Source organism: Tetrao urogallus (assembly GCF_951394365.1).
Source record: "Tetrao urogallus genome assembly, chromosome: 6".
Classification (NCBI taxonomy): Eukaryota; Metazoa; Chordata; class Aves; order Galliformes; family Phasianidae; genus Tetrao; species Tetrao urogallus.
Window position 1 is genome coordinate 24,632,704 of NC_136819.1, and position 27,326 is coordinate 24,660,029.

The 27,326-nt window shown below is 38.3% G+C and overlaps 1 protein-coding gene across 1 annotated transcript in view; it reads right to left on the reverse strand.

The window, feature by feature from the left end:
* INO80 (INO80 complex ATPase subunit) overlaps positions 1–27,326 on the reverse strand; it is a gene marked incomplete at both ends in the record, with an annotated part of 55,608 nt that overhangs the window by 24,234 nt on the left and 4,048 nt on the right. Inside the window, 19 exons of the mRNA XM_079537609.1 lie at positions 4,184–4,361; positions 5,473–5,566; positions 9,487–9,554; positions 10,333–10,466; positions 10,893–11,060; positions 12,011–12,096; positions 12,783–12,900; positions 13,908–13,992; positions 15,029–15,171; positions 15,790–15,849; positions 18,177–18,272; positions 19,449–19,529; positions 20,056–20,265; positions 20,551–20,618; positions 20,825–21,020; positions 22,304–22,507; positions 24,059–24,112; positions 25,034–25,248; positions 26,481–26,601. Of these exons, the coding sequence (XP_079393735.1) occupies positions 4,184–4,361; positions 5,473–5,566; positions 9,487–9,554; positions 10,333–10,466; positions 10,893–11,060; positions 12,011–12,096; positions 12,783–12,900; positions 13,908–13,992; positions 15,029–15,171; positions 15,790–15,849; positions 18,177–18,272; positions 19,449–19,529; positions 20,056–20,265; positions 20,551–20,618; positions 20,825–21,020; positions 22,304–22,507; positions 24,059–24,112; positions 25,034–25,248; positions 26,481–26,601 (2,379 nt within the window). The remainder of the gene's footprint in view (positions 1–4,183; positions 4,362–5,472; positions 5,567–9,486; positions 9,555–10,332; positions 10,467–10,892; positions 11,061–12,010; positions 12,097–12,782; positions 12,901–13,907; positions 13,993–15,028; positions 15,172–15,789; positions 15,850–18,176; positions 18,273–19,448; positions 19,530–20,055; positions 20,266–20,550; positions 20,619–20,824; positions 21,021–22,303; positions 22,508–24,058; positions 24,113–25,033; positions 25,249–26,480; positions 26,602–27,326) is intronic.

Here is a 27,326-nt window from a genome sequence, read left to right on the forward strand (position 1 = left end):
GACTACCCCTGCTGACAAGTAGGAACCATTCAGTCAACACTAAAGTTTAAATCAAGGACAGCTCTTTGAAGATGCCCAACTACAGAGAAAAATAACAGACAACAAAACTAGATTTTCTTTGTGTGCATCAGTTATATTTCCTTTATCAATGTTAATATCTGCATCAAATGATGAAATGAATCGATTATAGACTAAGCAATTTCTGCTACTTTGTTTTTATTCTAGCTCTTCTACACTCTTACCAACCAATAGTTATACCCAATGTAATCACAAGAACAAGAACATGAGATCATTATTCTGAATGCTACAGGAAACAAGCAACAAAAAACAAACATTAAGAGGCAAACTTCTTGCTGCTGTTAGATCACAGAACGTGCCCTTCAGACAATTCTAGCAGTTCACTTAAGTAAAATGTGAACAGCACCAAAAGCTTCAATATTATTCTGCCCTAGATCCTACTGCACCAAAATTCACCACATGCTACTTCTAATCGACAGGAACTCCCAATTTTCTACAATTCCAGTGTCTGAAACCCTACACATCAAGCCATACTTCTGAAAGTTTATATCCAGAGTATCTCAAAAACGTTAGAAAACATCCAAATAGCCACAGCAGTACCCCACCATGGACATTCCTGGCCCTATTTCCAGATGCTGATGCACTGAATGAGAAGCAGATGGTTAGCATACAGGTGACTCATCCACATCAATACACCATCAGCAGATCTTTACATTGATTGGGTTAGTTCACAGTTCAAAAGCAGAAACCAAAAGAAAATAGTGTAATAAGAATTACACTAAATGAAAGAGAGATAAGTAGAATAATTTGGAACCTCCTGACAAAAGAGATAAATACCTTTACTGTTCATAAGTGCTCTGATCACCTATGAAATACAAACAACCCTAGCACATAAGCTGATCTTTCAGCTGCTACCAGTAGGACTTGTGATCAAGCAAAAAGTTCCAACTCTAACTGAATATCTGCTCCCGTATGGAAGATGTCTGAAAAGGCTGACGGTAGACTTTCACTGACACTCAGCAGGGCAAAAAAGCCCTGGTCAAAGCTTGATCCACATGGGATAACATCATCCTAAGCAGGCTCTTACTCAGCTGCAACTCTTTATAAGTAGCACTATCTTAAGCAGAAACTACTTCACATATTCACTCCCACATCTACAGAGCCCCTTCTGCTTGTTGGCATAATTGTCTGCATGTTCGGAAGTGGATCAAGATGAAAACAAACCCTTGCTCGCCCACTCCATGTTAGTTCTGTGATCCTTCCCATCAGCTAGTAAAGCAGACTGTGCTGAAATAGCATAGTGCACAGTGCAGGGCTGGGGATACACAGCTGTGGACTACTTACACATGTGAGTACCAAAAATTCAGCTACATATAAAATCAGAGAACAAATTCAGCAGACAGAAAATAGTCACAGCTGGCTCACTCAGGTATCTGAGTGCAAGGGCACATATCAGAGGAGGCAGGATCCAGCAGCTAGAGTAAAGAAATGAAAACAAGGGTCAGAGAAGAGTGGCTTCTCTTAGCAACAGCAAGCTATTAGTCAGACTCAGAAGAGCTTCTTTAGGTTAAAGTTCATTTCCTCCCTGGCCCATATACAGGAGGTATAGCTGGTACTAGAAATACACAGGAAGAAGCAAAGAAAAAACTTCCAAGAAGGTATCCAAAATAAAAGTATTATTTTTACAAGCAGACAATATTAGAAGCAGCTCTTGTACAGTGGAAACCAGCTTGCCATCGGTCACCAATGTGAAAAAGCCTGCATAAGGTTACAGAGCAGAACAGAAGCATGGCTCTAAAATGGCAGTACACCAAAGCTAAGCACACACACACAGGAGTGTTAAAACAAATACGCATGTATGTGTCTACTGCAACCAAGCAGTAGAGTAATTGCTGAAAGAGGCTTTCCTATCTAGCAGATGGCAGCAAACAAATATGGGATATGGCTACCAGCACTGTCCTACGCTCATTAACACCCCTAAAGTTTTATACAAAGAAAATGAGGAAAGCAAAGGAGAGAAGGGCTCATATCAACAGATCAGATTTCACTGCAAGGGACTTCTGTGCTTATGTGAAAAAACTCATACCACCTTTAGACAGATGTTACTTCAATTTTAGATTGAACCATTAAAAAAAAGGTTTTTTTCTTTGTCTACTGACTTATTTTCATAGTTTGCGTCTTACATAGGAAATGCTGACCTGAGCAGTTAAGAAAAGCCTTTCCAGATTTATACCATTTCCTTTTTCCTCTGTTTCTTCCCTCCCCACTCCCTGTATGTTACTATCTTGCAAAGCCCTAGATGAAGCCTCTGGGAGTTTTACATTAAAAATTTCTCAAATTTGGGCCAAGTTTTAAAAAAAAGTGTCCTGTTAAAAGAAAGAAACATGAAGGACTACTTGTTTTTCTACACCAACTTTTGTTTTGCACATTTTTAAGAAACTCTATACATAAGCTATCTGGAAAATTCTGCAAAGGTAACTTATTTTAAAGTGATCTCAAGTAGTAATTTCTCCATAATAAGGTTAGAAAACTTCTAAGGAATCCTTTGTAACTGCAAGGCTAAACTTCCTTTCTCCTTACTGGGGCTATCACAAATGTGCTGTACTGCACAAGCTTATGAACTTTACTCCCCAGCTGGTTGTTTTTCTGTGAAACACGATTTATGACAGTCACAGCCCTGGGAACCCCAGAGACACCAGTAAGAGCTTCATGAATCAATCCAAATGATTTATTTGCAGAAACAAAATCACACATCTAAGACCTTCCAGACTGTGGTACAGGTGAGTCTCAAGTCTATCCACTTATTTTTCATTCCATTCTTAGTATTAAAAGCTAGATATGCATATTCCACATCTATAATGTAAGCCCACCTTCTGCTTTGTAAGAAACTATAACAGTTTTTATTTCAACACTTACATATGCTAACCCAATGGATTAATTATGGCCTACAATGACATCATCCTCTACTTTCCTTCTGTTAGGCTGCAACATTTTCCACAACACACAAGTCTTCCTTGGCCATACTCAAGAGAGGACAGAGCTACAGAGTAGTTTCAGAGATACAAACAATACACAGATAGTACTCAAATGGCTAAATACAACTTAAAAAAATATTTTGCAAGCAAATCCTCAGTTTAGACGTTTTATCATGCTAGATAGGGAATCACAGAATATTTAAACACAGAGTACACACAGGCAGAGTTAATTGGCACACACACTCACTTGGCTTGATCTTTGTTTGATAACTAGGAGAGCTCATTTTATTGGCTTTGCTGTTAACGATGCAAAACATGACACCAGGCTCAAGGTTGGTTTCCTACTGCTTACATGTCTTCAATTTCAACTTCCTCCACACGCTATTCAATTGAATTCTGGCTATCTCCTTTCCCCTTCCAGACTCATGAAGTGAAGCAATATTCCCCAGAGAAATCTGGCAAGATCTCATTGTTTCAGAAAAGATTTTTTCACTGCAAATATAACTGCCACTAAAGGAGAATTTCAGCTATATGCTAGCTGTTTTCCTGACCCTAATGCTAATCTTTTTTTGATTTTATTTTCCAATGAAACAAAACTTGATGGAATTATAACTCAAGAAACCAACAACTAGATAGTGACAAAACATTCACCCACATCCTAGAGTAAGGCTTAGAGAAAATGATCTTGCATTACACAGTAAAATGAACACATCTGTAATATAATAGCCAGCAGTAGAAACAAATGTCAGAGTAGAAAGATGACTATCGATAATGCCTGTCTACCAGCTCCAAAACATTGCTAGACTGAATGAAGCCTCCAATTATCCCAGTTGCTGCAACAATGTACTGAATTTGAGAAACAGTGGTTTCAGTTAGTTACAAAAAACTTGCAAGCTTACACATAGAATCTGCCTCCAACAAATGAAGAGCTTAGTTCAGCTATTCCAATAATATTTTTAAGACTTCTAATCAACTAATTTATTTTTATGTAACAAGTTTTTAAATGTATTGCTATACAAGAGGAAGACAGAAGTCAAGCCATTTTTCTGTTCAGCACTCTGAACTTCATCTAAGAGAGAGAACTAATAAAGTTATCTTGTTTCTAATTTTATGTTTCCTTCTGTTTTGTAACAAGAAGTTCTCACCATTCTTCCCTCATGGGGATTTGCTTACATCTCTACTTTGCTTACCTGCAGCAAAGTGCAGCTGTGCAAGTTAGGGAAAGACAGTGGGAAATTTACATCAAGCAAGAAATCCTTGTTCTTTAGACAGTGTGAGCCCTGCTGTTTCTCTCTTTCTGGTTCCATCCAGGAGCGCAAATGATGGAGCCTGTAGGAGGCTTTCAGAGACAGGAAAAGAGCTAACCATCTGAAACAAACCACAGCAGACACATTTATTCACTATTTTGTGAAACAAAAGCTTGAATATATTTAACAACAATAATTTCACAAATGGTTTTTGATTTTTTCCCAGAAATTTAGGCTGACAGTGTTCTGGCTTGAGGGCAATCATTTTCACTAGACATCTGCCAATTATACTATTCTTATTTTTATTTTTTCTAAAATGGCTTAAATTGAACCCAAATGATGAAATTAGAATACACTTGGAAGTACACTTCATTTAAAAGGGTCAAGTCCAAGTTAGCCACTACTTCCAAAAATTGCATTCTGACTTCTCTGTAAATTATTCCATGTATGTATTGCTCACAGCAACCTGTATAACAAATGCAGAATTTATCACAAAGATCAGAGAAATTTGTACTGCTACTAAAACACAGGTGAAAAACCAGGTGTCCAAAATAACTGCAACAGTAACAGACTAAAACAAAGCCCTAGAGAAAACACCTTCATTTATTAATATATTCTTGCTTTTTATCTTAAAATTCTTACAGCCACTACTAAATGTCAGCCATAGTACTGTTTATGGAAAACACCATCTTAAACAGATTCACTTCCCTTTCCAAGTCAAGACAGCTCAAAATATTAAAAATCCACCATTCTCAGCCTGTACCATGGAATTCAAATTTATATTAAAAACAGGACACGTGGAGAAGAGACAATATGAACTGGAGTTGACGAACAACTATCACAGTGCAAGCCTATTCCACATATGTTAAATATACACTCAAGTACAACTGATGAGCATTACAGCAAGATGTTCTTTAGAGGTCTGGATTTTGTACTTCATAATGCCAACAACCTACAGCGTGATCCTAAGCAAACTCTTCTCTTGCCCTTTGACCATCTTGTATATCTGGAATGTAAAATCTTTGTAATAGAGGTTTCCTCTGACAGAAGCATTAAAAATTACTTCACATAATAGTGCCCTGCACCTGGAGAAAACTCTGCAAGTTTACTTATTCCTTAATGACAGATAAATGACAAATATTAGGAGGCACAGAAAACACAGGTTTACAGAAGTATCTTAACAACATCTGTATTTTTCCTATAATTATTAAGAGAGAGAAAAATGTCCTCACCTGGCTAAATGTCCCTGATTCATGAGGTTTGCCATTTCTGCTGGCGAGACATCAATAAACCGGAGGAAAGAGAAACAGCTTTCTTCATTGATGCCTATGTCACAGAAATACTGAAGTTAGGCCAGGACATATTACAGGCACCCAACAACGTGTGCTAAAAACAATGAATACACTTCAACTGTGGTAAACTCCATTAAAGATACACATTCTCTAATACAGAAAATCTGAGTGAATAAACAGGAGATCCTAATTTAACCCAGATCTCTTAGAAATTCTGAAAAATACATTTTAATTGCTGTTTCCCAATTCCAAGTTACAGTTCATTTTCCAGTCTGGGCAAGAGAAGCGTATTTACAAAGACAGAAAAATGTGCTATCAGTAAAGACATTTATTTGACCTAGAAGGAATCAGGAGGCAGTTACGCATTTGCTAGTGTGACCACAAATCTCCCAGAGAGCTAACCAGAACATACACTCTTAAGGACAGTCTGCCAAACATACTCCCTCTCACCCAACCAGTGAGTCAAACATGTTGGATGGAGATGTAGGAACCGGTAGGGGAAAGTGAGTGAGTACAAGGATAAGGATGCAACAGGTACAGTGGAGAGCAGGGAAGACATGTCCCACTGTTAATTAATAAAGCTTTTCAGGTCCATCTATGTGACCTTTATTTCCAACATTATTCATGTATTTTTATGCAACTTTTTATGGAGTTAGAATCATAGAATCATAGAATCATAGAATCATAGAATCACTAAGGTTGGAAAAGACCTAAAAGATCACCCAGTCCAACCGTTCACCTATTCCCAATAGCTCCCACTAAACCATGTCCCTCAACGCAACATCCAGTCTTTCCTTGAACACCCCCAGGGTCGGTGATTCCACCACCTCCCTGGGCAGTCCATTCCAGTGCCTGACCACCCTTTCTGAAAAGTAATACTTCCTCATGTCCAGCCTGAATTTCCCCTGGCGTAGCTTGAAACCATTCCCCCTGGTCCTATCACTAATGACACGAGAGAAGAGGCCGACCCCCAGCTCACTACAACCTCCCTTCAGGAAGTTATAGAGAGCAATAAGGTCTCCCCTGAGCCTCCTCTTCTCCAGGCTGAACATTCCCAGCTCCTTCAGCCTCTCCTCATATGGCCTGTGTTCCAGACCCCTCACCAGCTTCGTTGCCCTTCTTTGAACACGTTCCAGGGCCTCAATATCTTTCTTGCAGTGAGGGGCCCAAAACTGGACACAGTACTCGAGGTGCGGCCTGACGAGTGCTGAATATAGGGGAACAATCACCTCTCTGCTCCTGCTTGCAACACTGTTTCTGATGCAAGCCAGGATGCCATTGGCCTTCTTGGCCACCTGGGCACACTGTCGGCTCATGTTCAGCCGAGCATCAATCAATACCCCCAGGTCCATTTCCTCTACGCAGTCCTCCAGCCACACCGCCCCAAGCCTGTAGCGTCGCCTGGGGTTGTTGTGGCCGAAGTGCAGGACCCGGCATTTGGCCTTGTTGAAACTCATCCCATTGGCTCCAGCCCAGCTCTCCAGCCTGTCCAGATCCCTCTGTAGGGCGTCGCTACCCCCAGGCAGATCCACGTTTCCAGCCAATTTGGTGTCATCTGCGAATTTACTGAGGGTGCACTCGATGCCCTCATCGAGGTCATCTATAAAGATATTGAAGAGGACAGGCCCCAGCACCGACCCCTGCGGAACACCACTCACGACCGGTCGCCAGCTGGATTTGACTCCATTCACCACCACTCTCTGCGCCCGGCCCTCCAGCCAGCTCCTTACCCAGCCAAGAGTGTACCCATCCAAGCCTCTGACTGCCAGCTTCTGCAGGAGAATGCTGTGGGAGACAGTGTCAAAGGCTTTGCTGAAGTCTAGGTAGACCACATCAACAGCCTTTCCTTCATCCACCAGATGGGTCACTAGATCATAGAAGGAGTGTACTCTTTCTACACTTTGAGTGTAGTGATAGAAGGAGTGTACTCTTTTTACACTTTGAGTTACAGCATCGGAGGATAAAGGAAGAGCAACAGACACATCTGCAAAGCATCTGACACTGTTCCACATAACACCCTGGTCACCAATCTGAGAAAAATGGATTTGATGGATGGACGACTCGCTAGATAAGGAATTGGCTGGATGGTCACAGTCAGAGAGTTGTGGTCGGTGGCTCAGTGTCCAAGAGGAGAGAGGTGATAAGTGGCATTCCTCAGGGATCAGTGTTGGGACCGGTGTTATTTTATATTTTTGTAGGCAACATGGACGGTAGGATTGAGTGCACCCTCAGCAAGTTTGCAGATGACACCAAGCTAAGTGGTGCAGTTGACATGCTAGAAGGAAGAGCTGCTATCCGTAGGGGCCTGGACAGGCTTGAGAGGTGGGCTCATGCCAATCTAATGAAGTTCAACAGGCCAAGTGCAAGGTCCTGCACCTGGGTTGGGGCTATCCCAAGCACAGACAAAGGTTGGGCAGGGAATGGTCTGAGAGCAGTCCTGAGAAGGATTTGGGAGTGTTGGTTGATGAAAACTTCAACATTGAGCCAGCAATGTATGCTTCCAGCCCAGAAGGCCAACCATATCCTGGGCTGCATCAAGATAAGTGTGACCAGCAGGTCGAGGGAGGTGATTCTGTCCCTCTGCTTTTATGAGACCCCAGCCAGAGTACTGCACCAAGTTCTGGGGCCCCCAACACACAAAGGACATGGAGCTGTTGGAGCTGCTGGAGGGCCACAAAGATGATCAGATGGCTGGAGGACCTTCCCTACGAGGACAGGCTGAGAGAGCTGGGGGTCTTCAGCCTGGAAAAGAGAAGGCTCCAGTGGACCTTATAGTGGCCTCCCAGTACCTGAAAGGAGTCTACAGGAAAGCTGGTGAGGGACTTTTTAGAAGGGCATGTAGTGACAGAATGAGGGGAATTTGTTTTAAACTGGAGGAGAGTAGATTCAGACTAGACAGTATGAAGAAATTCTTTACTGTGAGGGTGGTGAGACACTGGAGAAGGTTGCCCAATGAGGCTGCAGATGTCCCCTCCCTGGAAGTATTCAAGGCCAGGCTGGATGGAGCTCTGAGCAGCCTGGTCTAGTAGGAGGTGTCCCTGCCTATAGCAGGGAGGTTGGAACTAGATCTTAAAGGTCCCTTCCAACCCAACCCATTCTATGATTCTATGTTTAACTTTTACACAAAAAATTATATATCCAAAATAATTTTCCCTTTATGGTACCTGAGAAAAAGCCTATTATGAATATCAAATAAGCCTAATACAAATATCATTACACCAGAATAATTAGTAAGACACTCCAAATCTAGGGAGTTATAGATGAGTGCAGACTGTTCTTGCTGCACCTGGTTCTTCTTATTTGAAAAGTTTTGCATGGCTAAGTAGGTCCACACTAACAGACTTCAGCAGAGTTATACAGCCAGGATCTCTTCTGCTTTTTTCTCCTAAAACTTTCCCCACTTGAGAAGCTGAGCAATCTAGCTCACTCTTTTTAGTAAAAAATATTCACTCTTCTATAATGACAAACTATATTTATCAATGTTAATTGATTATTTAGTTTTCTGTTTCTCAGTTAGATCCCAGGTCATCTGCATTCTCCTACTTCTTACTTGAAATAAATTAGAAGTGTAACATACACTACAGATTGTACTAAAATGAATCCAAGATTTCTCTGAATTGGAACTCTGAAAAGATCCACATTAAACTGAAGAGGCAGCATTAATCCACTAAAGTAACCTTAAAAAAAAGACAAGGTATAGGAGAAGAGTTTGAAGTAGGATTAAGCAGAGACTAAAGTCTGTAGAACATCCTTCCACCTGCTTCCATACTCCCCTTACATGAAAAATACAGATTGACTTCTCTTCAGGTACAAAGCTTAGAAGAATTCTAACAAATTCCAATCAGATTATCCCAGAGGACAAACTGATCTGAACTTTCAGTTCTGTTCCTAAAGAACATTACACCACACATACAAGCGTGTGACCCAACTTGCTTCCCAGGACCATAAACATACCCTTCCTATGGAAGAGAGACTGCTGGATGTGGTCTGGTGCAAATGGCGAAAGTAAAACCCGTAACCACCTGAAAATGAAAGCAACAAAACAAACAAAAGCACTAAGAAGGTGTTAATGCATATAGCATTCAATCACATAGCAAAAAATGTAAAGTAATCAGTAATTCCATTTTTTTGTAAGTGTTCCTGCACTCTGGATAACTGGAACTGCATAGCATCAGCAGTGCACATGCATTACTATTAATCTGACAGTGAGAAACACCACTGTTTTTTTGAACTGTGTTTTATGCTGCAGAACAGTTAGTCACATCTTTAAACATGTCTTTTTCATCTCTGCCTTGAGCATTCTCAAACTGCTAATAAAAACAGACTTCTCAGGAACTGCCAGTCAGAAAAATCAGCCAAGTGCACTCAGGCAGCTTCTACTCATCCAAGGTAAGCATTAAAAGCTGTCAGTGCACAAGTACATAGAATATATCGTGTCACTACATGCAGATACTGATAGCTTCCGTACACATGAAAAACCACTGAAGGGAAAACATTTTTTTTTCTAAAATTCTGTTAAAGATAGTTCCATTACACATCATCAGCAATAACTCTGAACTCCTTTTACTTGCTTTCTTATTTAACCAAAGGAATATTTGATGATCAGAATTCCAATAAGAAGGAACACCAGATATAAGATGTTTAACAGCTGTGTAAATGAAAGAAAACTAGGAATGCATTGCTTGGCAAACACTGTTTAAGTTCACCAGGTAACAGTGTTAATTAGTGCTTACAAAGCTAAAATAAGTCTAAATCATACTACTAAATATACAAAGTTGGAGAGGAAGTGGAGTTGCTTGCCTGTCCCGTGAGTGGTTGAAGACCCTGATCTGTCCATGACGGTAGATGAACTTTGAAATTGGGTATGGCTTTAAGGAGATGTGAAATGGAGACCAAGTTTCTTGTCGCTCAAATAGCTCTGGGTGATTGCACACCTGTAAGAAAGGGAGCACGTCAGACATAAAGAAGAGATGAATTCAGGCTAATGCAGTGTTTACATCCCAAGACAACTATCACTACCGCTCACTCTAACATTGGCTAGAATTTCACAGCCATTCTGGTACATTTGTTCAAATTGAACACTGCATCATATATTTTCCTATTATTTCACAGCTATTCCCTCTCTTCCCCAAGTAAATGATGTCTTCAACAACTGATACAGAACCAGATGCAAGCAGCATTTGCCTGAAGCTCTTCTACCCCAACACTGTGCAACGTTGCTCCAGAAAGACAAAGAATCACATGAAAATTCGCATGCCTATGCCGTAAGTTTTTTTATATGATGTTTTCTAGAAGTTGTACTTTAGCTGTGAGTTAACAATGGAATACACTTTTAAAATTATTACTTAAAATAGCCTTACCTTCCTGAACTGCATGACTAGATTCATGAGACTACTAGTAGTGGTCTGTGCTTGCTGAGTAGTGCCCATTGAAGATTGCAAGAGGTCATCGATAGAGATTTTATTTTTCAGGGCTTGATACAACAGCTTCTGTCGACTTGTCTGCTGGCAGTACATAAGAATCTCAATCTGCAAAACAGTAATGAAGTTTCAGCTTTTTCTCTCTCAGAGGCAGAGCACAACCACATCAGTATAAAGAAGGGAAAACTCCTATTAAGTAAATCTTAGTGTTCTCAAATATATATATACAGGCAGTTGTGTTCATATCTGTATTTCAGGATCCAGTCTGGAAAGCAATTAACCTGCAGCTGTGTTTCAGAAAGCTTAGTTAACAATATAAGAGACAGAACTTTACAAGTACATGAACACAACAAAGACAACAGTCCTAAGAAACTGTTGAAAACACCAGCTGCAGCTGAACAGCTTAAATTTTGCCCTCAGTTGTGCTATTCTATTCTTAAATGTTACCAATTTGGAGTCATCATGAACAGATGTCAGGAACCCACAATAAAGACAACTAATAGGTCACATAATAACAGCGTTTATGAGAAGAGTTCCACTTCTGAAACTAACAAGTACATCAAAAAAAGCACGTCTCTTAGTCAGTAGTCCCAAAACCATGAGACACACTGTTCACAAGTCCATCCAGCACCACTAAGAAGAAATTACAACCCAAGAGAGAAGAGCCTGATGTTGCCATTATGCATATCTTGCTCAAGACAAGCAAGCAAAGAGTCCTAAATCTATGCCAAATTCTTCACAAAGTTCACCCAAACACTGCTGTATTAATCTCTTTCACCTCAGTGATGCTACTGTCACCTTAAACAGACTTATTTTTTACTTGTAATAGTGAATGCTTACCCCAGAAGAAAAAAAAAGTGAATTAATTAGGGGTTCTTAAGTTACATTCATGCCTAATGACATTACTGGAATGTGATGCCAGAAGCAGGTCTGTGAAAAGTCTACAACCAAATTTCAGGTTACACAGGGACAAATTAGCCTGTAAAAAGCAGATGTGATAACAGAGCTATGACAGTAAAGCTGAAATACTCCAATTAAGGATCAATACTTTTTCTCACCTTATCTGACAGTTCATTTTCCACATCTTTCTTGATTCTTCTCAACATGAAAGGCTTCAGGATCATGTGTAAGCGGGATAGCTGGTCTGAAACACAAGGGAAGAGGAAAAATGGACAATTACTTCACCAGAGAAGGAAACCATATTGTGTCCTCCTACTTACTGCTCAGCCAGTTCCCTAATATGAGTTCTTGAAGCACACAGTTCGGGTTATTTAAGAACTCTTGAAACCTTCACCTTAGTGGCAAGATCCAACTGTGCTGTGTTCTATTCCAATCAAAAATTATCTATATTATGTAGCTAGATTTTTCAACATAATTATCCCTTGAAACTTACTGTGAAACTTATTCTTTTTTTCCAGCAAATAATTTTTATACTTCTCTTCTGAAGCTCAAAAGGCGTTTAGTGCTTTCTATCCTTTTTATTTAGAGAGCTTGTAACATATTCTCAAGGCCTACAAAACGATGGGCTCTAAAGAAATTTACAAATAATTTAAGTATTTGTTCTCCTGCATTGCTAAGTAGGAGGATTAGACAGGTATCAAGCCAACACCTTCACCACGTGTTTTTCTGTTCACTATGCATGATACAGTCAAAAACAAAAATTTTGACAAATGGTGGACATACATCACAATGTTCCAATCTGACTAATGTACACTCTGCTTTAGAAGACATTTCCCACAGACAGAATGAGAGAAAGTTTATTCATTGGTAGCTGGAAAAGACAATAGATTTTCAATACACAAAACCACCATAATCAAACGCTGCACTCACTTTCATCAATGGCAGATTTGTTCTCTGCATGACTTTCTATGTCCTTAGAAAACCACTCATTGAACTCTTCATGGGAATCGAACAATGTTGGCATGATAAAATGCAGCAGGGCCCACAGCTACAAGGCAGAAGAAAAAAAAGAGCGTATGTCATCCTGCTGTGGGTAAGGTAACTAAGGATCCCACATTTTTGCAGCTCTTTATGAGCTAAGTCACTTTACTTATTTGTTTAACTGAGAATCACAGGGTTGGAAGGGACCCCAAGGATCATGAATCTCCAACCCCCCTGCCACAAGCAGGGCCACCAACCTCCCCATTTAATACCAGACCAGGCTGCCCAGGGCCCCATCCAACCTGGCCTTGAACACCTCCAGGGACGGGGCATCCACAGCCTCTCTGGGCAGCCTGTTCCAGCATCTCACCACTCTCTCTGTAAAGAACTTCCCCCTGATATCCAACCTAAATCTCCCCTCCCTCAACTTAAAACTATTTCCCCTTGTCCTGCAGTTATCAACCCTTTCAAAGAGTTGATTCCCCTCCTGTTTGTAGGCACCCTTTAGGTACTGAAAGGCTGCAATGAGGTTACCCTGCAGCCTTCTTTTCTCCAGGTTGAACAAGTCCAGCTCCCTCAGCCTGTCCTCATAGGGGAGGTGCTCCAGTCCCCTGATCATCTTTGTGGCCCTCCTCTGAACCCCCTCCAACAGTTCCCCGTCTTTCTTGCACTGGGAGCTCCAGACCTGGACACAGTACTCCAGATGGGGCCACACAAGAGCAGAGGGGGACAACCACCTCCCTGTCCCTGCTGGCCACCCACATTCTTCCCCCATTCCAGATATGTCAACATCACTAGAAAGCAGTGAGAAATGTACAGCAATAACTTCAGCCTGCAGAAGCAGCAGCTACCAGAGCTATTTTTTATCCTGTAACCTAGGCATTACTATCAGATATCTCCAGTTTTACTGTTATTTGACTATGCCCTAACAGGTCTGATCCTAGGGGGTTTTCTTGGCAAATGGTGTGCAAGACATGATCCCGCACAAAGACGAGAGGTTTCTCAACTGCTCACATACATTTAGGACATAATCTTGTGATAAAGCAAAGCCAGCTCTTGTGAGCCTATGAATACCTCAGCCATTGTGTTCTGGATTGGGGTCCCCGTCAATAACAATCTGTTTCGACACTGGAACTGCAGTAGGATCTTCCAGCGAACACTGATGAATAAAATTGAGAAAAAAAATCATGAGAATTGTTTTTGTAGGATATAAAAAATAAAGAACTTTAAGACCAGCTGCTTCTAGTGACCTTCCCAAATGTTTTGTTGGAGGTTATTGGATAATAACATCACAGCTACTGCCCAGTCTTTCAAAAGGCAATTACAGAAGGAAGTAGCCTTTTACAAAATACAAAGGAATGAACATCATTTATTTTATTTATCTAACTATGTTTTAACTCACTTTTAATACAAATGATAATAAACTCTTATCACCAGAATAATTAACTTCCCAAGAGAAACAGTTATTATCAGTTGTAATCTTGTGTATTTTTCAGACTTTACAACACAAAGTCCATGGGACACTGTGGAAAGAGTATTGAGCTGTATGTTACAGTCTTGGAGGGGCAGATTTCAGTCTGAATGAGTCTCTATCCAAAAGAGTCTCCAGCATATGGAAATGGAGATTTGATGTGTACAGTGGCAATATGGGGAAAAGTTGTGAGAAAGCATCTACAAAAGTAGAAATGGACACATCTCAATACAGAAATGAAAATAAAGCTTTCTGGCAGAGTATTATGAAAAAGATTGGGCTTTACTGCAACTGACAGTATTCACAGGGTTCTAATTTCATTAGAAGGCCTGGGAGTGCCATCGAAAAAGCAATAAAAATGATGCATTTAATGGAGAAACATAAGCAATATGCATTAAAGACTACAGACTGTTCATGTGGCAGAATTGTATGAGTAGCTAAGACAAAGGTGAACAGTATTTAATACCATTTTCTTTCACTGTTCTGTACTTCATTCATACTTCTGTTCCACAGTTAGTCTTTAATTACGTTAACATATTTGGAAGAGGAATATTGTGGATCATTCCATTGTCACAGAGTTGGAGTTATGTACATACTTAAACTATGTTAAGACACTTGAAGTCTCCTATCTGTTTCAATTGTAACAATCAGTTTTTGTACTTTCTATATTCCTCTACGAGATAAGAGATAGAAAGAAAAGATTTTTTTCCAGTTCATTTATTACCTGGAGCTACTCTTGAGCGCTTGTGCTTCATCCAGCACCATATATTGCCACTTCACTCGCTGGAAATACTTCACATCCTGTACTACCAGTTGGTAACTGGTAATCACCACGTGGAAAGGAGCATCCTGAGTGTACAATGTCTTCTATAAACACAAAATAAAGAACAAATGTCCATATAACATAAACACACTGTGAAGAGTTCACCTGTCCATGCTGTAATTTCAGACTTCTATTTCATAATTTTCTCTCATTATTACTTCATTTTTCCTCAACTGACTTTTCAAAGTATCTACAGCAAGGTTATTCAACTAGTGGATCTAAACTTCAGTCCATTAGTCCCTGATCAATTTCAGATGCTTCTTTATGCACCAAACAAGAGCTAGGTGTTGAACTCTACAAAACGCTATTTACTTATATTAAATTAGGAACAATCTGACAGGTCTGCAGGGATGCTAGCCTTGGGCGTTCTGACTTAAATTATCCAACTTGAATAAACAGTTCCTGACATGAAAACAGCCTGCTTAATTTTAGGGCTCTAGTTTCTTCAACTAACATCATACTACCCTAAATTGTGGCGTACTGTTTTGCTCTCTAATAAAACATTGGTCTTCTACCCCACTGTATTAACAAAGGTTACCACATGGACGAAGAAACAGCACTGTTATTCACACATTGCTTAGCATAATGAAGTGTATTAATGGTTTGTTTTACTTTGCACAAATAACCAAGATGGTCCAATCACACAGGCGTGCCAAATTTACCTGACTCCAGAACTTCCTAATGACCTTTCTATCATGAGGATTTCCCCAGTAAGGTAGCACCTGGAACAGTATAAAAATATAAAAACATTACTTTTCAGATAAAGATGTACTCGCTTTAGAATTTCATACTAATGCATTCTACAAATCAGAAAGACAGCTTTCCTCAAAACCAAAAGGGAATGATCTTTCTTATCTTGCAGAAAAAAAATCGGAAAGTACTCAAAAAATTCTCAGAAACGTAATTCCAAGAAACAATTATCATTTGTCTTATGCCTAATATAAAGACAGCATATCTTGATCTAAAAACGCCCTGAAGAATGTTTCTAAAAATGAAAACAGATACATTATTTATGGAAGAAACAAGTCTGCATAACTAAAAGGCTTGCTCTCCTGCTTAATTTTCCCTGTTGTTTCTTCCTAATAATACCAACTCTGTTGGATTCGTACTGTTTCCAGAGATGGAAGGTAACACATCTGGTCTAGACATAACAAATAAAACGATTTTTAAAAAGTCAGTAACAATACAAAAAATCTGGCCATTCATTTATAACTCAGAGTTTTATGGGTCCCGTTGCTCAGAACAGATCTTTGCAGTGAACAGAAAGCAGCCAGAGTTACTAATTGTGCACTGCCATCGTCTGTCTGATGAAAGGACTACAATGCAAGACTCAAAGTCAGGAATGCTGGTTTCTGAGCTTTTAAAACATCTCCATCCTCCAGCAAGCAAGCTCTAAGTTGCTGTACAAACGACATGCCTTTGGATGAACATTCTTGCAATCGTTGTGAAATAAGGACGTTATTAAAAAAACACATGAGATTAACAAAAAAGTTAAGCCTTATATTTTACATACTTTACATATTCTGCCATGGAAGAAATGAATTCACTGTGATTTACCGTAAGAATAAATGACTATGAGTTTCAACATGGTAAGAAGCAGGAACAAAACTGGTTCAAAAAAATAGGTAAAAGTTATAATCAGTAACAATCAAAAGCTTACAATTTTTTTTAAATAAAATTTGTTCCAGGAATGTGGTATTATTACACTAACCCACGAAACAGCTATGTAATAACAGAAACAGGGAAAACCATGCTTACAATAATAATAATAATTATTATTATTATTATTTATTTAAAAAAAAAAAAAAAAGAAAAAAAAAAAGATAGCTCTCCGGTCTCAAGCATCCTGACTGCATTTTTGAAATATTTGCTGTATTGGAGAAAAAGCATGGAAGTTACTCATCTATTCTATATAATTAACTGGTTGGAGCAAATTACACAAAGTAAATAGACAGTGTTGGCTAATCATTCTCATGTTTTCTACTCCAGGTTTTAAGCTAGGATCCCTACTGTTTTGGAACCAAGAAATGAAGTATTACTTACAGCAATACTTCCAACTCTTTTCCTACACCTCATTAAGTAGCCAAGGCATTCAAACAATCAGCCTGGGCATTACTGGCATATTGGCTGCTTACAGTTGTAAGTGGGTGGTTTTTATTAGTTGGCTTTATAAATTCTTTGTAAGAATTAAAATTACTTGTGCTTACAAAACCTAATCATGATCTCTTCATAACAAACATTACCTTGTCAACAACTCAAACGTTTAAAGCATAATCTCTTCTTTGCAGCTGTAACCATAAGCTTCTGAACCTGTCTACCTTTAATTCTAAAAGGCTGTTTCTGTTTCAGTGATATATATTCCTTTCAAACCTTCCTTCCAAACACTCAAATGTTTTTCACTGAAGAACAGGTAAGCAGCTTGTTTTTCCAGTAACTGACTGTTTCTTGCTTTCTACATCACTATTTTCTCACAATTACTACACACCTGAAGGCTATGACTTATTTTCCTGTTAGCTTTTTGTTCTTACCTAATTGTGCTTCACTACTCACTCTTTTCTTTCTTCCTAGTTGCTTGTCTATGGTTCTTCTACTTTTCTCTAAGAACACTGTCTCTCATTCTGGTTTGTTTAGAATTCTGGTTTTATCTACACAGTCTTTGTCTTATTTAACCAGATTGATAGGAATGACTGAAAACACTGCTCTGAAGAGGATGCATAAGACTGAAACATTATTCTTGGGTCGACTGCCAGGACCACACATTATAGAACTGAACATCCACCCCTTGCTTACTTCAATTCCCTCATCAAGATGGAGTCCTGATGCAAAATGAAAATCATATGATTCAAGAAGGAATATTTTTTAGGTATTTTAGATAAATGAATACTCCAGAAAGTCAGGACAGTGGAGAAATATCAGAACCAGACTCATTACAGAATTTGAAACTGCAAGATAATGATAATGGCGCACCCAGATGCGCCAAAGACTTCAGGAATACAAACAGTTTGCTTTTGAGAAAATCTAAAAGAACTGTCTTGTATGTTCTTATTACCTTAAATTTAGGAACAAATCTGGCAAACTCCTGGTGCCAGTTGTTAAGAGTAGATGCAGGCGAGATTATTAAAAAAGGTCCCCAGATGTTCTCTCTCTGCAATATACATATTAAAAAAAAAAATAAACAAACATCCATAAATTAATTTGGGGGAAGGAACACGGAAATAGTTTCATACAGTTTTGCAACTGCTAAGTAACAGTTGCTATGTAAGATAGAATTATACACAATGTAATAAAACCTCCTTCCAGAACAGCAGGGTGACACAGAATCAAACACAGCAGACCTAATATCTAACACAGTCCTCCTTCAGTACACCTAAGTTGGAATTGGAAAGCTTTGCTCCATCACATAACAGCAGAATAACTTCTTGTGAAAAAGAAGATGAATAATTAGTGTATTGGTGTAAGCTGGTCAGTGCAAGGGGAAGCAGGAAATATTAAAAGCCGTATGAATTCTTCCAAAAATCTCAAGTTCCAACAGGAAGACAAGCCTATCTAGTTGTTATCCCTTTTATACACGTGAGCTTAAGAGACTTTGGCTCTGCATCCTTCCAATGTCATTGTTGACAGTACCATCACAAGTACATCAAAACCAACATAAACAAACACAGACGATGGCCAAGCATTGGTCACTAATCCAGCTACTTCTGCTCTCAGTACCACCAGCCGATACCTCCAATTTAAGGCAAGTAGCTGCATGCCATTTCTTTTTTCCCCCTAAACTTATCTACCTCTTTCTATACATATATTTCTGCAGTAAGAAGAAAGCTCACATTGCTTTTTTTTGTTTGTTTATCAGTCCTGGCACTGAAGAATCACTGTGTCTCAAAACAAAACAAACAAAAACAAACAACAAAAAAAAACAACCCCACAATTAAGTACAGAAATCCATGCTAATTGTCTTGAAGTTTAGAATTTGGGCTTCACTTCATTCTACAAGTCATTCTGATTCATAAACGTCAGTGAATCATTAAGTCAGCAACTTGTTCTCTCACCAAGCTTTTACAATCAGTGCATATGAAATGATGTTACTCTGTGAATAAATGGAAATCCTATTTTTATATAATTCTACATAATATTATATATATATGTACACACATATATAGTCATATATACACATTAACTTTTAAAGGTACAACTTAAAAACAAATGGAAATGCCATAGATAAAATGACTTTTAAAGCACTCAAGCTGTATAATCTAGAATTCACTTCAAATGTGAGAAGTATGCATCTATCAAGAAGACCAAGAAAAAGCTATAATCCACTTACTTCAGCCAGGTGTGCAAGGAGAGCAATACTTTGTACTGTTTTACCCAAACCCATTTCATCTGCCAGGATTCCATTGATGCCCTGCAAAAAATCCATGAATTTACACTTTCGTCTTACTACGTTTTTATCCACGCAGGACTTGAAAAATGAAGCAACCTACTTTCTTTTAGGTCTTCTGCTGAGAGATATTTCATATCAACTGCACTTTCATTCATTTCTAGGTCATATTTTTTTTTCCCCTCAGTCTATCTGCACATCACAATCACACTGCAAACTGGATATGCACAGAGCAATGCCATCTGCAATTTACAATCTGCCCAAAGCCTGAAATTGTATGCAATTCTGAGAAGCAGAAGTCTCTTCAGTGTATAATCTAAATGATAAGCAGTTCTGTAAATATCCACATAAGGAATCTTGAAATTTATGTTCTGATCAAAGTCAAGGATTCTGATGGGTGGTTTACATAATATTTTCATTTCTTCTAAAAATATTGCAGATGCAGTATATGTGGTCTATTTTTAAAACTAGTTAAGTTTTTGAAAAAGTTTACCTTAATTACTTAAATTATCCTAGAAGTTTTAAAAATCTGCAAGATGTACTAAGATACCTGTTCATATAGGTTTGCCAGCCAATTCATGCCTTTCAGTTGGTAACCTTTCAGTTTCCCATTGAAAATAGTAGGCTGTGGAATATCTTCCCCTGCCCGGATAGATGGATTTGCTAAACTGTAGCTCTCCCCAAAGCCAGTACCAGACTTGTTAGCAGCCCGTAAAGCAGCTGCTCGACTTTCCTTTGCATCTTCATCAAATGATCTAGTCTAAACAAGAAAAGGAAAATACATGAAGATTATGAACATGTTAACAAAAACTGTATAGTAAAAGGCTTTACTCATCACATTAACACACGTGATGTTTGCCAGAAATTAATGGAAAACAAACCTGTTCCCAGATATTTTATCTTTTTTCCACTTGTTTGAACAAAGAAAGGGGCAATGAAATCAAACTAACCTACTAGACTTGGCTGCTATTAAAGATTCTGGCTTTAGTACCTTTACCAATTACTCTGCTTTTTCTTTTACTTCATGGATTCAAAACATACATACCCGGGCTTGGTGAATCTGGTAAGCATCCTCAGCATTCTTCAGAGCTTGGGCCTTGTAATAGTTACTATCTGAAAACAACATCTCCATGTTAGAGCTTTGCAGAATCAACAACCCAAGTTAAAAAAAATAAAGAAATCTGTTAAGCTTCAGTAATTACAGATGTGCTTCTTATACAGAAGGAATTTTATGCTTGACATTGTAAATGTGATTAATAATATAAATAGCACAGTAAATTCCAAAAGGGCACAGGAAGGATTGTGGATGAATTGCTTACCATAATCTTCCTGGGTGATGTTGACCACTACTCCTCCTCCAATATCAATCTGCCTTTGGGTAGAGCTGTCTTCCAGTTTGCGTAGGATTTCCTCCTGTATTCCATCATGCCCAATATCTCGCTTACGACTCATAAAATGGGCATATAATTCAGTTTGTGTGATCAGGAAGTTAAGTTTTCGCTGCTGCCTTTTAGCCTAAGAGAAAAGCATTTATCAAGATCACAGGTTAAAAAAAAACAACAAAAAAAAAAAAACCACCAATAAAACAGAATAAAGATTTAGTGATTAAAATATGGTTAAAAAAAAAGTTTTAATCTAATAAAATGACAACCTATCTAGGTTTTACTATGCACATTATTTTGATTAAAAAATGTCAGGGCATCAGTTGTATGCAAAAAACTAGCCACCACCATAACCACCTGTATTAAAATAGAATACTGATACAAATGAAATATTCTTTTAAATTATATAATCATGGCAAAGAATACCATAATCTCCCAAAAGAAAGATTAGAGGTTTTGTTTATGCTGAAAAACTTAAAAGATTAATAAAAAAGAAACGGCAACAGAGAGGTATATGGTAAAAGAACCAGAGAGTTAAAAAACTCACCATACAATCATAGCAGGTAACTCTAATGTTCTATTATTTACAAGTAAGGAGAACAGTGAAAGAATATATTAAATGTATACATCTGAGATATTATAACTGTCTTGGCTTCAGCAAGACGTTGCAGAAACTCTGTTCATTCTTAGAGTCTGGCTAAAAATTGATATAGTAAAATTTGCCTAGTGATTTCAGCCACACAATGTTTGCAGATTTGCAAGAATTGAGAGAAACGCAATACATAAAAGCATGATCTAATGATTTTAGCATTAAACTAAATAGAAATTATTCTGATGATTCAACATCAGCTCACCACTGAACACTGAAGGTAGAACTGTAAATCCACCAGAGAATTTTGGCAAGATTATTTTTCTTAAATTCAACCCTTGTCACTAAGAGAGTCAAGGAACCAAACACTTTGCCAACACAAACAGTGATCACAGAAAAATTCTCAACTCTGTAGGCCCCCAGAAGTCCTGCTCACATTCTCTGCAAGTCTTGATGCTAGTTTACAGCAGAAAAATAAAACATCAATGTGAATGAAAAGGTGACTTGGCCTTTGTATTCAAAAAGATGTACAAATCATCACAAAAGGCCAGCATGAACTAACACTGAGTTATGCATGCATCAGTGAGACACACGGTGTTCATTTAACCCTTTATTCTACTTCAATCACTTAAAATTTACCTGAGTAAAGAACTCAGGTAGTTCACAGGCTTCTTATAATCTTTAAAATAGCAAATAAATGCACGCAATATTATTGAAACAGAATAAACAAATGAACGTAATAGCCCAGATTTAGAAACTCAAATTATTTAGTCATTTCTGTGTTTACTCAAGAAATTCATTATCAGCAACCTGTGTTTTTGCTTTACCTCTCTCATCTCCTCATCCAGCTTGCGTTGCTCCAGAGCCTCTTTCTCAGCCCGTTTGCGATGCTCTTTTTCTACTTTTTCATATTTTTTCCAATAGAGAAGCATCTCCTTGGTAAGACGACGTGCCCGTGGTAGAGTTTCCTTACAGTTTTTCTGGGCCTGGAGAGCAGCTCGACGTACCTCTCTCATGCACTGATGAGCAAGCTAGGGAGAAATAAGGTTTGGATGCAGATGAAAGGTGAGCAGCTTTAAAGAAAACCAGCAATGCACATCACGTTTAATTGCAAACAAATCTGATCCTTCAAAAGAGAAAAACTATGGTACTTTGCTCAGCAGTTAGACTTTTGAAATGATGAGAGAGAACATAAACGTCCAACAACTTCCTGAGATGCATACAAAAAAACAAAATCTAAGACAGCTGCAGCACAGCAGGGCACTTAAAGGGATTGATCTGGTGGGTAGATCTTTCAAAGGTACTCCAGAGACCAGTTTAAGGTCTGCCTGCAACTGTGACTCTACTCCAAACATTCTTCAGTTGCACACACTCTTTCTCACTGTTTGAATAAGGCTGCTGCAATGGCAATATTGGTAGCACACAATCACATTCACATGTTAATATACTGAAAAGTGGGGGAGTATCCTACAATTTTCCTACCATCTCATAAAGAAGCATACTAGTGTCATTTTTCAATCCAGCACATATAAATTAACGTCATTGTCGTAATGGTCAAAATTGCTGGGTTTGATGTTTGTGACAGTTGTTTTTTTCCCCCACTGAAATTTGTACATCAATAATTCCATCATACAGAGATTGCAAATGATCAAGTAAAATGAAAGCAAAGGAAAAAAGAGTGTAATTTCGAACCTTTTAAGTCTGCTGCATCACTCACTTGCTAAAATACAGTTTGTGATATCTACAAATACAATAATCACAGAATATTTGTCCAGACATCAAAAGAAATCTAGCCTCTGATAAGGACGCCCACAGTGAAATAGATCCTGTTTCCTGTATTCCTTGCAGAGAAAACATTCCCGTTCCTACTAGTGTATATATGGAACATAATATTTCCTATGTCATCTTGTGTCTGACGATCATTAGCCATATACTTGATTATTTTTTCACTAGGCATATATATGAATCACACACTTGAGCATAACACTTTAAAAATGCTTTAAATGCATTACCAAATGTTCCTACAATGAAGTCTTCTAGGTAGAAATAGTGACACTTCTCAGAGACTACTCAAATGAGGAAATAAATTCTTTTGGCAATCACTTATTCAAAAAAATTGTTCCGTTTTTAATCCCAGTTCCTATGTAAATTTGCATAAATTAACACATTTTAATGCTTCCAAGAGCCCTTTTGATTTACACATGAATACTTAAAACTGCAAATTCTAGCTACTGGATAAATGGGCAGTTCAAAAGCTAATGAAGTGTACTGAAGTCTTTAATTTACTGTATCAAAATCAGTGAATAAAAATGAATATAGTAAATCTTACAAAAGCCAAAATGAACATAGTAAATCTTAGGAAAGCCAGTGGGATTTGAGGACACAAATTTATGTTGCTTGTTTCCTCTACTGCTTATGAAACACACCAATATGATACATTTAAAAAATGAAAAGCCTCATACAAATTATTTACGTACAGTTCTTTCTCCTGTACTCTCCTGCTAGAATCATCAGTAAGAAACAGAGATTACAGTTTGCTTATTACGTTCAATACAAGTATCAGCATCAAGCTGAACACTTACCTTTTTGCTGTTGGTAAGAAAAAGGTTGCGCGCTGATGCTTTTTGTTTGTATGCCTATAAAAGAACACATCCTACAATTACTTGATGGCTAATAGCTGCACACTACTTTAGACAATCACTGTCCCATCTCTAGCTGTTAGATCTGCCAACCTCAGTCATGCAGTCCATTGCATAATTGAGTACATGTTCTGTAACTATTTTTGGTTCTGATGGAAATACCTTCCCTCCTTCACTGTCCAACACATGTGTAAATGCATTCCTGCTCCTGAAGGAGGTATTTAAAACATCCCCTTTTTCAAGCTTTTTCTTTAACTACTACTTCTGCAAAGCAGGATAATCCTATTCCACTGTCAACACTGAAACAAACAGAAGATGTTTCCACTGTTCCCCAAAGATAGTTAGTTAATGCAAATTATGTTATTCACATGAACAAAATCATTTGAAAAAATAACACTGCACATATCCTTCGCACAGTTCCTACATTCAGAAAGAATGATACAGCTATCAGTTATACTCAAGTCATTAGAAATTCAGTCTGTTAAAAGTATATTCCCAGAGAACAAATGACAGTGCATCCAGCTATCACAAACATGCCCAAAGCTTGTCCTGTAAATGACATGAAGCTTTCCCTAGGTTGTTTCTTACGTTTCAAAAGACATATATGCTGTGATGACTGAAACATGCCTCTCCTGAACTTAAACACTGGTCCAGAACATTGGTTTGCTTTACGTAGGTATCCTGCAGATTTGTGGAAATATCTCCTTGAGTTTATTGCACTGTTCATGGAAAAGGGTTAGATAGCCAAATCAAAGAAACACACTGCATGATACACTGGTGTTAAGAAATTAGAACTGCACTTTGCTTACAGATTGCAGAATATCAGTTCGGCCATTACTGACCAGCAGAAAATCACTGTTATTTTTTATCCCACTTTCTTGTTATCATCAGTGATGTAGCGCCATTAACCAAGCTCACCTTTGGCAACTCCTTTTTAACAATGCTAAGCCACACTTTTCGCCGACGAGCATTAAGTTGTTCAATAGACATGTGCTTTTTCTTGGACCCAGGTGGTGGTGTGTCATGAGAAAACTTGGCAAAAACTTTGGTCTGGTGATGGTGGTGTTCCGGTGACTCCTCCGAAGACAGATCTTCATCCCGTCTCCTCTTTTTCTTTACTTTTTTCAACTTTCCTGCAAGATCGATCATTAAATCTTTTTTTTTTCCTATTCTGTGGACCTTCTGCATTTAGTCTGACATCTCTCCTAACTAAGCTATCCAAGCCACTTTGTGTGTGCAACCAACAAAAAAGTCAAACCTACCTATGCCTGCCAGTACTAGTACCATGCACTTATTTCTTCATGCTTTTGCAACTAACTCCTATGGCATGTTTCCTTTCATGAGGAAGTATTCATTAGGAATTAAAATATCTGTGATCTGATACAATGCTTCTTGCCCTGTGGTAAAATTTTACTTACAGACATGTAAAGGATATATAAAAGTAACAACATCAGCATTTGGTAGATGTCTCAAATCATCGTGAAAGAGACTGATATGTTATCATTTATTGTGAACACAACTTTCAGAGGAAACTACCAGATGCTGTTATCAGATAATAAATACACTATTCGATAGTATGCAAAAACAGGACACTACAAGATTACTGGAAAAAAATACAGCATTAAAGGAATTTACAGAAAGAGAGGAAGGATAGAGGGAAGCCCAAAACAACCTTCTTAAAACACAGCTCGAACATGAGTGCTTGCAATACACAGACTTCACCTTACACTGACAGTTCACAGTCTTCTCTTCCTGCTTTCTACAGATGCTGCCAGCTCAGCCATGAAAGAAAACTGCACTTCCTGGCAAACATGCAGCTGAAAAACTCCAGCTGAGAGGTTACAGAAGTAATTCTATTTTAATGTATATTGGACATCAATTCTCAGCTCCCTCTAACTTCCAGAAAACAATCTCATTTCTGGAACAATTACATATTCTGGAGTAACTGTATCAGTTACTGAGTAGTTTCTTATATTTTTCTAAGAACTATCAAGTTTCAAAGGAAACAAGCAAATGGATCATGATACGCAGCAATATTTATGGATTCTGAAACATAGCCAAGCAATACTGAAATAGCTATGAAGTACTTATTGCATGTCTCTCATTCTGGATCCAGAGGTCCACAAAGAAAATTTAAAACCATGAACTCTCAATTTGCACCATCTTTTTTCACCCTAGTTCTCTAGAGGCCAGATAAAGCACAGTATTTTACGATTTCTCTTTGATGGAATCGGCCATTAGCCTTCCATCCAAAACACAAAGGTCTGGAACATGTTCAAACATGAACATTTATCCAAAGACAATAATAAAAGAAAGGAGTTTAAATCACAGCAACTACCTAAAAACACAATGTGAGTGACTTTACCTTTCAATTTTTTCTCTTCTTTGAACTTCTTTTTCTTGGGCCCTAGCAGGTGGCGCTGCTGCTCATAGTAAGGATCGTATGTAGACAGCAGTCCTGCGCTGTAGTACTGGTACTGCTGCAACTGAAGTAGATGTAAATGAGCACACTAATACAAACCAGATACGGCAGATAACAGCAATAGCAGGTAAATGAGTTCACATCTTGATTGTAAATAAGACATCAGTAAATGTACTTCTCCATATTTAGCACTGTTATTGAGGATTGGAGAGTCCAAAGTGAAACCACTTGCCCACAGGTGGCCCCTGAGTTCTACAGAGGGAACCAAACCCACTCAGTCAAATAAGACAGGAAAAGCGTGCAGCAAAGCTCACACTTTCAAAACATACCACTACATCATTTTCCATACAGGTGCTGCCCAGCAAAACAGCACATTACATGCAACAGTCCAATCAAGGACTTCCTACTTGTTTTGTTTGGATTCCCAAGTTACATACATGTCCTACTTTTATCACATGAAAAGGTATCAAAGGACAGGTTTAGGTAAAAGGCATTTAAAAGATTTCCACACAAACAAATCAAACATTCAGGTTATCTTGTAAAAGTAGGTGACCAAGGAATTTGGTGATTATAAAAAAATGTAACATATTTCAAGTGTTATTCAACTAAAATACTAAAGAACTACATACAGGCTATACACAAACATAAAAATTATGACCTTTGTAGAAGCTGGGTGTATGAGTGTTTGTGCAGCTACATGGTATTTCAGGAAGCCAATACAATCTGGGTTGAAAAGATAATGACTGAACAAAGAAAAGAAATGGACAGAAAGAAAGACTTGGGTGGAAA